This window comes from Drosophila takahashii, chromosome 2R, assembly GCF_030179915.1.
Source record: "Drosophila takahashii strain IR98-3 E-12201 chromosome 2R, DtakHiC1v2, whole genome shotgun sequence".
Lineage (NCBI taxonomy): Eukaryota > Metazoa > Arthropoda > Insecta > Diptera > Drosophilidae > Drosophila > Drosophila takahashii.
The window spans coordinates 28058464-28072925 of record NC_091679.1 but is presented as its reverse complement, the minus strand read 5'-3'; the positions used below and the strand labels follow the sequence as shown (position 1 = coordinate 28072925).

At 38.2% G+C, this 14462-nt stretch overlaps 1 protein-coding gene across 1 annotated transcript; it reads left to right on the top strand.

Annotated features, from left to right (window-relative positions):
• Nucleotides 1-6099: 6099 nt before the first annotated feature.
• Nucleotides 6100-8196, top strand: LOC108061518 (uncharacterized). The gene is made up of 2 exons (XM_017147768.3): nt 6100-6477; nt 7078-8196. The coding sequence occupies exons 1-2, from the start codon at nt 6189-6191 to the stop codon at nt 8007-8009; spliced, it is 1221 nt and encodes a 406-aa protein (XP_017003257.2). The 5' UTR covers nt 6100-6188; the 3' UTR covers nt 8010-8196.
• Nucleotides 8197-14462: the final 6266 nt, after the last annotated feature.

Genomic DNA, 14462 nt, shown 5'->3' with positions numbered 1-14462 from the left:
AGCGAAACAAATTTTCGGCGATGACGCCACAATTGCCTTTTGCGTTTTATGTTTTTATGCTCAAAAATTAAAAGCCACACGGGAAAAAAACGAGAAACGCAAAGCAAAGGCAAAAGAAAGCTGGCGAGAGGCTATCGCCATCCCGCTCGCTCTGCAGACGTGCGTTGCATGTGATTTCTTTTAATTTTCGACTCTGTTTACGTTTACTTAACCACAAAACAGAAACCGAAAAAGACCAGTCTTTTTTTTGGGTTAAAAGTTAATGCGCTCCAGGCACGAATCTCTTGGTTCTTCCCCCAATTCTTCGCAGAGTGTCTTTCAATTACACCGAGCACGCACAAATGCTGCTTGAAATTTCAAGAGGATGTGGGGCGGGGGGATGTCTTGGGTTAAATGGGTAACTTCTATGTAGATTTCGAATTTTCGAGATCTGAAACTTTATCCAAAAGTTTTAAAAACACTGTAAAACACAAAAAAAATTAAAGATATAACTTACAAAATTATGACTATTTCGTTTTTGGTTTCTCCAAAGTTTGGAGTCCAAACACTTATACAATTCTTTTTAGTGTATTCTAACACGAAGAATCTTGTTAAAAACCTCTCTTTTTTGAGCATTCAGTGCTTTTACTGGGTACCCCTTTGAAAACAGGTTTCTCTAATCCCACAACATAACCACTTTTAATTGGAGGCGAGCTACAGCCTTGTGGACTGAGCTTTTGAACTTTAAATTCTAATCCATCAGCTGGGGTCTGGGAACAAAAAGCCGTACACCTTGAACAACCCACACGTATTAGTGACTAATTAGAGAGTCCGTCGCCGAGAATAACTAGAAAAAAATCGATGTCGAATGATACAGCTGAGAGCGTTCGTTAGGTTCTGTAATTTTATGCAATTATCGTGCTTTGCAGTCGGCTGTTTGCCAATAGCTATTAATATTTAATGGTAGCTGCCCCGACATCTAGCATCTGGTCCACTGTTGGACTTTAAACAGATGTGATTTGGTTGTGGGGAATGGGGCGATGTCGATAGGAGTAATGACAGGCGCTGTTATCAGTACACTAGGAGGTCGAAATTCCAGAATTACTTGTAAAAGCGCAATACTCTTTTTCGCCCATAACCGAATAATTAACTTTTTAAAGTGAATAACATGTTTTTCTAAATTCTTAGAACAATTTAATTACTAGCTAGAACAGAACTTTCTTTGGTATGTTTTTTAAAGTCCATTAAACCAATAATTTTATATTGCAAAGCTATTATGAATTACAAATATGAATCTCTTTATGCACTTTTAAGTCCATTATGTACATTTTCTAAGTTATAAAACACTTTTAGTCCCACTTTTAAACATAACGTCATAAAAACCATTGGAAAGCAGCCGTAAAAATCACTACAATTGTGATTTCCGTAACGAAAAGTCAACATTACCCGCCTTTTATATGTCATATGGTTCGATCTAGAGATTGCCGACTATTTTTTCGTTACTTACTTGGTCGAGGTTTTTCAGGAACTGGTTTATCAGCCAACTGATAAGCGAAACCGCGCGCTACACACCCATACACTCGCCTCCGAGTGAGCAACGCGTCTAATGCCAGCGGATCAAGATTGGCGAATGCCCCATCGGACTCCAACTCGCTTTCTGTTCGGCCAAAAATCGTTTCTATATGCGTAGCACGGAGCATGGAGCCCACAAAAGCCCCTGCACATGGCCATAAAAGTGTACATAAAGTTAAGTTCTGTATAAGCTTTTCCATGTACTTTGCCGTGTGGAGGGGATGGGGGGTACATTTGGGGGTGTGCCAGTGTGTAGGTCACCGAGGCACGGCGTCAACGTCGACGTCGCTGCTCACGGGGCCCCCAAGATGTCTGCGGCAGAATCTCAGACCTCGAAAAGCCCCATTTAACGCATACAGCTCGAAAAGGAACGCTCTTGAATGGAAGAGATCTGAAAAACTAGGGACTGGGAATTGCGCACAAAAGGCGGAAAAACTTGCCAAGCTGCTGCGCAGTTGATAAGAAAAATGAAAACTTAGTCACTTCCAGGCGATAGGAGTTCTAGTGTTTCCGCCTTCGAATTGATTAGCGCAGTGGTGGATCCAAAGAGGGGTTTCCGGGTTCAAATCCCAAGCGAATTTAAATTTTTTAAAATCAAAATGAGATTACTTATTCCTTACAAGCAAATGCCGATGCAACTTCATAGCTTGTATCTCGATTTCCCAAAATATCGAGTCACCCCTGGACTTTTTCCCGCCTCAAAACCTCAAACCCTCCCTGGAAAGCCAAAGCCGAACGGTATTGCGCATGTTTCCACATTCTTTTGCAGTTTCCTTTGTGAAACAATTCGGCCTGCATGGCGAACATATAGGGGCAGAAAATGTGTCTTTGTTTCTCATTTTTACCTGGCGACCAAGAATTTTTCATTAGAATGATAACTTGGCTAGAAATTGCGTCTTATCAAGGGGGCTTCCGGTTCCTTTGTTTACATTTTTCTCTTCTCCGAATGCAATTGCAGTGCTAGGGGAGGGTATTTTGAAACATAACCAGTTTGCTGACATTTGCATAAGCACATACAGTGAGTCACATTAATATTCGGTTTTTTTTTTTTGTCAACTTCAGACGTGAATAAAAAGTTTGAAACTAATAAAACAAAAAATCAAATAATGCAGAAATAAAGCTTTTTTTATTACCTTTTCATAGATATATATATGTTATTACTTTTTTTTAAATTTAACTGAGAAACATGCATAAACGAAAGAAATGCCGAATATTGGGGCCACATTAATATTCGGTTTTCCCTTTTTGTACTAAAAATCAAAAAAATTATTTAGGAAATAAACTAAATTTGACATTTGAAATGCTAGCCATTATTGTCTATGGTATCGTTTAAATATTTTGGCATACTTTAAAATTTTTTTTTTGCCTATTCTGGGCCAGTTTTTCCAACCTAAAAAAAGGATGTACGGGATAATGTCAAAAAAGTTTGCAAAGGTACAACAAATTCTCGATTTTTTTTTTTTAATTTATGGTTAAACCCCTAGCCTTTAACTAGAAATCAGTTTCAGCGCAATCCATTCATCACACCAAAAAAAGTGGATGGGTACAAAACAGAGTCGCTCAGAAGAAGCGTTTTGCTGCTTGATTCCATACAAAACTTAAGGAAAAATGAATTTTCGAGCGACTCTGCTTTTGTACCCATCCATTTTTTTTGGTGTGATGAATGGATTGCGCTGAAACTGATTTCTAGTTAAAGGCTAGGGGTTTAACCATAAATTAAAAAAAAAAAATCGAGATTTTGTTGTACCTTTGCAAACTTTTTTGACATTATCCCCTACATCCTTTTTTTAGGTAGAAAAAACTGGCCCAGAATAGTCAAAAAAAAAATTTTTAAGTATGCCAAAATATTTAAACGATACCATAGACAATAATGGCTAGCATTTCAATTGTCAAATTTAGTTTATTTCCTAAATAATTTTTTTGATTTTTAGTACAAAAAGGGAAAACCGAATATTAATGTGGCCCCAATATTCGGCATTTCTTTCGTTTATGCATGTTTCTCAGTTAAATTTTAAAAAAAGTAATAACATATATATATCTATGAAAAGGTAATAAAATAAGCTTTATTTCTGCATTATTTGATTTTTTGTTTTATTAGTTTCAAACTTTTTATTCACGTTTGAAGTTGACAAAAAAAAAAAACCGAATATTAATGTGACTCACTGTATGTAAGTTTCCTTCGTAAAAAGGTTTTATAGTTTATGCCTTGATAGCCCGGTTCAAAAATTCGAGTATGTAATAAATGTAATCAATTCGATTCATTAATTGTTGCATGTAATTTTCCATTTACCCCTGAGTTATGGGATCTAAATAGTTCGCTGAATTTTTGTAAGTATTTCAAAACTTGAGGTTTTTATATTTGAGATGTTAGGATATAAAGTACATTTATGAGCATCCTTTTCTTCACAAATACATACTTTAAATTGTAGTAGTAAATACTTCGTTTAAATAAACATTAATTACCAATTTAGAGATACTTTTTTGACAGCACCGAATTTCCTGGCCGCAATCTTGGCCAAAGGCAAAACAATCTGCGCCTAATTGGTAACCAAAGAGCTCGCTGCCTCTGAAATAAATATAATTAGAGGGTTTTCGGCGTTTGAATTACGGATTTCGGGCATGAGTTTTCCGTATCAGTGAGCTCGTTTCGGTTTTCGGTTGGGGGAAATTCTCTCAGGTCAGGTAGAGGTTGCGAAAAATGTAAACCGAAACGATTTCGAGGGGATGAGAAAGTCGTTTGCCCGCGGGAGGAGGACTGAGTCCGGTGAATCCGTGACACGGAATTTCCATTTGGCTCCCCACATTCCCCGCTTGTGTGCGTCGTTAATGAAGGCATTTGAACCAAACAAGTTGCAGTTCCCCCTTCTTTGAAAGAGGAAACCCGAAAAGACAGAAGAAACTCCGACTCCGGAAAGTCGTCGTCCAAAAAAAAAGAAATGAAAGAAGAAAGAAAAGGCAGCCGACACACAGCGACAATGCAGCTAAGTAAACAAAAAGAGGAAGGGGAGGGCTAGGGGAGCCGAAAGAAAAGAGGGAGGGACGCGGAGAGCGAGAGAGAGCGAAGAAAGGAAAACATTTACAAAAGAAAGTTCAATGAACCGGTGTGCCAGCGCGATGTCGGCTTCTTCACTTATGAGCCATGGTTGCTGATGACGTCTTGAGGTTGAATTTCAAACCAATATTTCAAACAACCCAGCCACACAGAAGTGTCAACGTCAGTGACCGCTGATTTTCCCACCCTTCCAACCGCTTTTCAGAATCGGAAAACTTCTCCACCTCCGGAGATCGGTTTACGCAAGCTAAAAACAATATTTTGGCTTTAAAAAGCTTTGCCCTTTTCTAGGAAAGCCAATCTGAAAGGTTAATTGAGAATACGTTCCTGGTTATCTAAAAATTTAATTCTCGCCATTAAAAAAATCTCATTAAAAAAATTAATATGGAAGGAATTTTAATAAACCGATCAAGATCGGAAATCAAAAGCTGACAGCGAGACTTACGATTTACTTCATGATTTTATGTATTTCATCATTATTCTTTTTAGTGTGACCGAAGTTTTCAGAGTTCTCAATGCATGTAATGTCAATTAGCTGGGTTTGTTGACGAACAGCAAACAAATCAATTGGAGCAAAGTCACAAACTTTCAAGCATCCAGGTCGCAATCATTTACAAGCACAGTCAGTTCAAATTTTGTAAACTGTCTACAACGGCTTAAGGTGTTCTTCGGATTTCACCCGCTTAATCTGGTATATCTTGGTATTTTTTTTAGAAATACCTTAGCTTATCTAAGTACTGCGGTAAAAAAAAAGCGTAAACTACCTCTTTGCCTCTCGCTCTTTGCAATGGTTAGCCCGAGGTTTTGAGCGAGTCTAAGTTCTAGCCTAGAACTTCTAGACTTTGCTCGAAGTTATTGGATTTATCTTCCTCGAGTTTCCTAGGTGAAGAGAAAGATCTTTGGATCCTTGAATATCCTCGAGCTGGTGTATTAGAACATACTATAAGGATATGAATTATACAATTTGTTTATATAACTTTTTTTTATCGAAAGTTTGTACATTTATATGTAAATTATACAAATGTATAAATTCATCATGAGTTGCAGTTTAAATAAAGTAAAATATTTCTTAAGTAAAAAGCAGGGTATTAACCGATCATCTCTACCTCGCTGGTGTTTGAAGCGCTAGCTTGGTGCGAAAATTTATCAATAAACAATCAAACAAACTTATGCAAACATATACATACATACATATGTATGTACGCAAGCTGCAGCTACACAAAAACACTAAAGAAACGAAAACAGTAAACCGCTGTATTTACATACACATACATTTTCAAACACGCTAGTGCAGGTATGAATGTATGTATGTACATATGTTCTTTGTATGTACATTCCGCGAGCGTAGTCAGCAGTAAATTAGGGGGGTTAAATAATAATTTTTGCTTTATGACTGAAAAAACCTAAGAAATAAAGTAAATGTTTAAACTCGTAAATATTTGTTGATCCCCCTTCCCTTACCTGACTACGCCAGTGGTACGTACGCTGTTCGTTGAGTTTGCGAAGCCGACTACGAATGAACGAAACAAAAACGATGAAGAACAGAACGCGATGAAACCGAAACGAAAACCATACGTACGAATGTATGCGTGTGTATGTATGCGGCGAGGGACGGGAGAGAACAACGCGCCTTTTGCAAAAATTCAGTGCTGCACTCTCATTCGTGACGAAAGGATGTACGGCCGGTTGTAGTCGAATGAATCCGTGTACATCATCGCCCCCGCAGATGCCACGTGGCTCTGGATCTGTGGAAAACTCCACACTGGAATCGCACGGCCTACAGCTGCTCGAGATGGCTGGAAAGGAGGACTACGAGGAGCTGCGCGAACTTCTTCAGTCGTGGGATGTGGCCGATCTGCTGCCCCACCTCCAAGGTATGTATTAATGTTTGTATGTAATAATGTATGTATGTATGTGTGTATACAATATGTAAACAAACCAAAACACAAACGACAATAAAGAGCGGTCGAAAAGGGAACGCAACTTTAACCCTGATAGTGCCGGTTGGATTTAAACTTTTGTTCGTTGAATTAAGATCTACATAATTATTATTATTATGTTTCAAGAAATAATTTATAATATGTGTGTAAAATCTTATTTTTCTTCTCTGACTTTTTTTTTTAATTAAATTTTATTATTTATTAATTAGCAAAATATTTAAAATTTTTTGCTACAAAGGCATTAAATATTTTCTCTAAGTTCTTTAAATGTTGTGTCGCAAAAGGTAAAAATTCACATTTTTCATTGTGATAATTTCGTTTATCATCAAAAGGAAAGTGCAATAAAAAAAATTTTAGTTTAGTCAGATTTAATTTTCTGCAAGCATTGGTAATAAAGATCGAACCTAAGAACAAAAGTTAGACAAAAAATATTTAAATTAAATGGTTTCAAATAAATAGTTATTTTAAGATAGCTACAAAATTGTTTTTAGCTTATGAAATGGAATAGTGACTATTTACCAACCACTTTTTCAGATGAGGCCATCAACGTAGACGAGCTGCAGATGATTAAACGTCATCACCTGTCCGAGTTGCTGCGGAACTTTCGCTTTGGGACCCGTATTCGCTTTGAGCACCACTTGGAGCGCTGGCGCCGTTGGCTGAACGTACCTCTTCAGGGGGTACAGGGTCAGGGGTCGACCCACTGCAGTGGTTGCCGCTGCCCGGAGGTGCAGTCCCATTGCCCGGGGCAGACGCCACTGGACATGGACCATCCATCAGAGCCGGAAGATTTACCAAAACCCGAGGATCTCGCCAAGACAATACCGGCGGAATCGCTGGTGGCCCTCGGTGAGCCCAGGGAAATGTCCGTTCCCCTTCAATTGTCCGTGACGCAGGTGCCTGCGCAGATTGCCAACGAGATGATGATGGTTAAACAGGAGCAAATGACGATGCAGCAGCAAGCTAGGACAGTAGAAAACATTTCGGGGCCTGGGTGTTCTGGAGGATCACTAGCTATGAAGGACGACCAAGATGTTACAGGTGACCAAGAAGTTAGTATTCTGGGAATCCTGAGAGCCTCGGGCATGAAGTCCCAGTCCCTGTTGGATCGCATTGGACAAAATGCACCCCTTGATGCGGTGCAGCGGCTTCTGCTCATCCAACTGGTGTGCAGCTACTACGAGGAGAACCAGTTGCACCTGACGCTGCAGAGGAGTCACCTTCTGGAACGCGAGATCCTGGAGCTTTTCCCACAGGAACAGCTTCATTATTACCGCACCGAGAGACGCGGCAAGATTTACGTGAGATTTACCAACATGAAGAGGAGCAAGAGGCTTAGTTCCTCGCGCCAGGAGCTCAAGCGACGCCGTTCCGAGCTCATAAGAGCGATGCCGGCAGTTCAGGGCCATAGGTCCAATGTGACCTTCCCCGGGGAGAAAATCTCCAGCCCTGAGCCCTCGGATTGAGACAGTTTGATAGGCACTTAAGCAGCTAACCCCAAAAACCTTATTGTAATGCTAATCCTAGGTTAAGCTATCTACTTGGTGTGTAAATTCTTTATGTTATGTCTGTGAATTGACGATATATAGGGTATTTTGCGGGTCGACGCGAACCGCTGACTGACGGAACTAAATCGAAACTGATTTTTGGTTACATGCGCTGTTTTTCTTGAAATGAAATGGGGGCTCTGCTGTTCTTGCTGACAAAAAGTGATTACATCAGCGGTGAAAATAGCCGGGCGACGGCGTGTTAACAATCGGCAAACACGGCAAGCGCGGCCAGCGACTTGCTGACTACTTTGCTGACTAACTGCAAAGTGCGGCCAGCAAGTATCGTCACTGGGAAAAAATGATATAGTAATTATTTCTTAATTTTAGGCATGAATGCATTGTTTTTTTCAATTTTCATACCAATGGTCTAAGTTCAACTTCATGCAGAAACTTATAATTTTATTAAAATATTTTTGGCAATATTAATATTTTTTCGACTTGATTATAGGCAATTGAAAACATTTTTTTATAGTTTAGAATTTAAAATCACAAGAAAACAATCAATGAAAATAAGATATTGCTTATTTATTGAATTTACTCACAAAAAAGTGTGTGTAAAATTGACCAAGGTGGATAGTTAGGATCTTTTAAAATCATACGCTTTGAAAGATGGTAACTCGTATTTTGCTGATTAACTATGTAATCATATATTATCATATTGACAATTCGATGATTGGGGAACCTTTTACTATCATTCGAAAATTTTACCAATCAAATATTTTTGTGTGTAGTTAACTTTACTGTTTTTTGTGCAGAGGATGGCAGAGGGGCGTTTCGGTCGAAACTAATTAATTAAGTTGCTCGCTTAGCGCTGCGCTTTCAGTGCTTTCTGTCAGCCTTTCTGGTCTTTTCGATTCTCCAGTTTCACCGCACATGTTCGTTGCTAATTGCCCTTTATCAGTGTCGCGCCGGAGAGCAAACAAAACTATCTGCGGGCCCCGAAAAGATAGCGTGTAATTGCCTTTCGTGGCTCGATTTTACATTCATTTTGGCCAGGCCAGCACCTCTCCAGTGGGCGGCGATTTGCGGCTTTTTCGCATTTTCAGCATTGTTCGATTCCGCAGCCAGCGCATTCCAATAGATCTGTCAGAAACCCCTTCGTTTTGTTGCTGTATTTTCAATTGTTCTGTGCATGTATCTTGTGGATACGGCCGTAGTAAATAGGTCGCCAGCCACATGGCAACAAAAAAGTCGCTCGCTACAGGGCGACAAACTATTTCATTTGTAGCCTACAAAGCGTATCTGTGAGCTTTGTTAGCGGCAAAAGCTCCTATATACTTCGTATCTGCCAGATACTTTTTACATTTTTCCTGCTTTAATTACACAAATTCTGGTTTATTACACACGATCAGGGTTCTTGGGATATATATGCATACATTTGTGTATGTGAAACCGACTTTTCGGTGAGTAATGGCGTACTTGTTTCGTTTATCTTATCTAGGTTTTGAGCTTTTTCAGCCGCCTCTTCTGTTTCTCCACTCTTTTTCTCTGTTTGCCTTTTTCTATGGCATCCAAATAGCTGGACAGGCAACTCACACAGATACACTTTTTCGAGTGGGGAAAGTAGGTCAATTACACGTGTCGTGTGTGTATGTACATCTGTATTTTGTATTTGCGGCATACGTTTGTACATAGTGGCTTTATGCTTGGCCAGCATAATCAAACAAGCGCTTTGTTGTCGCTTCTTCGTGGCCCGATCAAAAGTCTACCACTTGCCCAGTTCTCCATTCTCGGTTTTCTCTTTTCCTTTTTTTTTCTCACTCTCTGGTTTCTTTTCTAGGCCAAAATGCTGCATTGGAATGGGCGTTCTTCTTGTTTATCTTCTGTGGAGTTTTATGGAGGAAACTCGGACCGGAGATAAACCCGCTGGCTAGATGATAAATTGGGGGCACTTCTATGTGCTTCTGTTGTGTATACAACGATTGTGAAATTTTCACTCCTAAACATTGTTTTAAAGTCTGTGGAATAGTTTAACATACCGAAACATTGTTTTAAAGTCTGTGGAATCGGTTAAAATTATAGATCGAATCTTCAGAAAGTCGCTAGCATCTCTTTGGTCGAAATATCTTTTATTCAATAACTCCACTTATTCCATTTTTATTTCGAAATTCTGAGATACTTATAGATAATACTTAAACGCTTTTCACTTATATTATATTATTGGCTTACCTTCAAAAAAAAATTGAAACTAACTTCAAATGTTGATAAAAAACCCTTAAAGATATTAATTTACATAAAAACTTGGAAGAATCTTGAGAATATTATTATCTTATACTGCTAAACAAATCAACTTTCAGTTGCTAATTTGAATGTTTTATTCTTAGGACATGTTCCCTAAAAATAGTTCTCTCCAAAACTCCCTTCGGAGTGTTTCGTTCCCGTGTGGAAAGGAAAGGACGTTGAAAGGACAAGGAAACCATTGGAATGTGCGGGGGTGGATACAAATTATATATATATATATGTACCTACTGCGAATGGCGCAATTTAGTCGGGGGGGCTGGGTTGGGTTGGGTGGAATGGTGAGATAAAAAAGCGCCGAACTACTATATGCCCGCAAATTGGGTCAATCGATAAAAGAGGCAGCGACGGAGGCGGCGGCGTCGACTGTGGCACATGCGCCAAAAGGGGGCGGGGTTGGGTGGGTGTGGTGCCCAAGGAGCTTTTCCCAACGTTTTTCCTTTTTCCGAGAGCCTGTTGTTGGTAATCCAATTGTAGGTGGGCCAGAAGCGTTCTAAATATATGTACCCATGTAATGTGCATTACACATAGGGGTCATGTGTCTTATATACTGAGGGGTGTATATATATGGAATACCCTTCCTGCGTTACATGGCTCGCAATATGGATTACATCACACGAGGTTCTGCAGCCCGGTTCAGTGTGTTTGTGTCTATGTGTGTGCGACTTTTAATATTTTATAGGGCAGCTGTCACTGCTCCACTTGCCACCCCCAGTCCTCCGAAAACCCCCGAAATACACCCAACGCAGCCACTAACTGCGGGCTCGTAAAGCGGAGTTTGGGGCATATTGTCATTCCAAGCTGATAAAATAAATAAAGGAGCCGTAATGAATGTTTTTCTTCCAGGGCTGATTAAATTTTTGCCAGCAATTCTAAATATTTTATCCCACAAGAATGTTAAACATTGCGGTGCTGGCAAAAGTTCCACTGGAACTTGCAACTTTATTCTCAGCGGTCTAAAATTGATTTTCTAAGTGCTGCAGGCCATTTTATGTTCAAAGTGGCTAAAAGGAGAACAACTTTTTATTTTGTTGTGGTGACACAGAAATCTCTTCAGGAGAAATTTTAACGCAGTCCTCAGGTACATCATTACAAGTTCCATCCGACTTTTACTCGATAAATGTGTATGTATAAAAAATTAAAGGGTTGTAAATTGGTTTAGGATCTTAAAGTAACTAAATTAGCAGCCGGCGCCCGTAAATTCAATTTCAAATTAATTAACTGTCGCAAATGAGTGTGCCATTTTCCTTAAATTAATTTTGGTGAAGGTTCGTCAGTCGTACCTCCGCAGTTAAAAATAAAGTAGGGCTACATTCTGTATAATGTATGAAAGTTTAGGGGCCATTTTTTCGTCTGTTTGTTAAATTTAAAGTAGGGTTTAAATCTTGAAATTGTATGGGAAATCTGGGTTTTAGCCTTCCTTTAAATTTAACAGACGGACTAGAAATCGGAGTTAAATTAATGGTAAAAACATATTTTCTAATATCAACAGCTTTTTTATGCAAATATTTTTTATTTAATTTTTAATGTACAAACGTAACTGAAATGGGGCCAAATTAATACATTTCCAAGTCTGGCAGCACCGATTTCGCTATTTTACATCTGGCCAGATTTGAATGTAATGTAAATATTTTTAGCAAAGGCTCAAACCGTTTTACATACGTTTTATTTTTATTCTGTGTAGAAAAGTTACTTTGGCGGGTAATTCTAATTCAAATTTGTTTGCCCACACATTCTCTTCGGTCAGAGTATCTGCAAGATAAGAATTCCACCCGATAATCAAGATTATTCATCGAACACTGGCTGATATTATTTGAAATATATTTTATTGGTAGGCAGTTTTGAAGAACATTTGTAATGACATTTATATATAATGAACATGTTTCAAATAATCATTTTCATCTCGCTTTCATTTTGCTCGACTTTCTCCCATTTGTAATATTCTTCTATGTATGTATGTATATAATAAATTTATTTACTTTATTATTATTATATTTTCCCACCTCCTCTCTAATCCTTTGCTTTGTTTAGTTGCTGCGGTTGCGTTTTCTTTTGTTGTCGTTTACCTATTATGTTGCTCTTTTTTTGTTGTGGTTGATTCTTAATTTGGTTTTTGTTGTTGGTTTTTTTTGTCATATACCTTGTAAACTTATGTAGTTTCATATATGTATAATTTATATATATATATATATGTGTGTATATATAATGGCTTACTATAAGTTACTTAAAAAACATTATATAATAAATATTTACTCGTACTTTATGTATGCCTCCCCTTGTTTCCGTTCATTTTTGCCTACTCCTTGCTTAAAGTCCAGTGCTCAGATCGGCTATATTTCTTTGCACTTCCAAGATTTAGTGGAATTTAGATCGAAATTTAAAATACAGCACAGTGTGACGGTTCAACTATCGGTGATTTTAATCTATTGACTGATCACACTGTCCCTTTCACTTTTCGCTAAACATTGTCGATCTGAGCACTGGGCTCTACTTCATATATTTGTATAATATATGTATGTATATATATATATCCTTTTAATTTTATTTATCAATAATTATTACCAATATCGTAGATCACCAAACTTGTTTAAAAAAATGTTTACACGAAATTGTTGTTCTTGTTTTGTTTTGGTTTTTTCTCATTTCTCTGCGGATATTTCGGTATCGGTTTAGTTTGGGGACTCGGTTTCGGGGGATTAAAGTTTACACTTCTGCTCTGCCTCCTCCTCTCTATCCAAGTTTTTGCTCTGACTACGATCTTCGGCTTTGATCTTTGATGGATGATGGCTGTAGTATCTATATAATTTGCGCTCTCTTTTCATATCTGCTATGCTATGTATATGTTTTGTATCCGTATATTCCTATATTCATCTATCGTATGCTTTGCTCTAGTCATAAATATTTATATATATATAGGTCTATGTACAGAGAAGTACACACTGGGGTTAATTCTTCGCTCGGTAGTGCTCGACTCTTGATTGAGACTCTTACCATTTAAATTCATTTAATCTGCCATCATTTTCATATCTTCATTTTCATTTCGCTTGTGAGAGAGAGTGTGCCTATATTGAGTTTACAATTTGCTAAATTACATTATTCGAGTTTGGGGCTTTCGTTTGTTAGATTTATTTGTTATTTTCGCTAGATTTTGTATAGAAAAAGTTGTCGAAGCTTTCCTTGCTATCCGTTAGTTTCGTATTCGTATTTGTATTTGTTTTTATTTTTTATTTGTATTTGTAAGTAGGGTACACGACGGCGGGGATAATATGATTAAAGTGTTTACGGCAATTACTATGAGTAGATAGACCGTTAGTTCATGTTCTTATTCTCAGTTGGTTTTGTCACTGCTGCTGCTGTAATTGAGACTATCTAGGCTAACAATACGATACGTGGTAAGTTAAGTTAAGTAGTTAAAGGCAAACGTTTCATCTTCTATAACTGGAAATCGAGATCGAGATCGAAGGTGAAAGGGAAAGTGACTGAGGGACCAAGTGACCAAGAAATCAACTCGAGGCGTTAGGAAATCGATTTCGAAATATTGGTTCATATGATATCTGGCTTATCCTCAGTTAACATGAGACTAGCGCTATCTTGATTCGGATATGTTGGCTTCCATCTAGCGTTAATGGATCGATTTGTTGTGGTTTGTGTTCTCAAAAGGGTGTTTTAGTGTTTAATTTGTGGGTGGTTGTATTGTCAACGTGGTGTGTAATTTGTTTTTTTAGCTCCAGTAGCCAGAGTTACGTGTTCTAAGGTGAAGTTTGTTCGGTTTGATTTGTCGATAGTTAATTGTTCTCGTGTTCTCAATGGTCTGCATATAGATTGATGATTACATTGTAACGTATATAGTAAACTTTCATATATTATACAGTTTCTGTTATGCTTACATAACTAGACACTTATGTACACTTCTGTCGAACATGAAGATGCTACTAATTTTTACTTGACTCGCGAACTCGTATTGTTTCCTGCCCTTCAGCTGCACCGTAAAACCCGAGGTTCCTGGTATAGGAACTTTTTGGGGAACTGTTTTGGCGCTAGAGGGGCGAAAAGAAGGACCCTAACTTATGTACACAAATCGAACGATCGCGAAACTGAAATCAAAGCAAAGAGTGCAGCTCTATCGTAATT

Bases quoted from the DNA above. Each gene is read 5' to 3' on its own strand.
- LOC108061518 (XM_017147768.3), top strand. From the start codon at position 6,189: ATGCGTGTGTATGTATGCGGCGAGGGACGGGAGAGAACAACGCGCCTT. The intron at 6,478-7,077 runs GTATGTATTAAT...CCACTTTTTCAG, and splicing joins TCTGCTGCCCCACCTCCAAG to ATGAGGCCATCAACGTAGAC.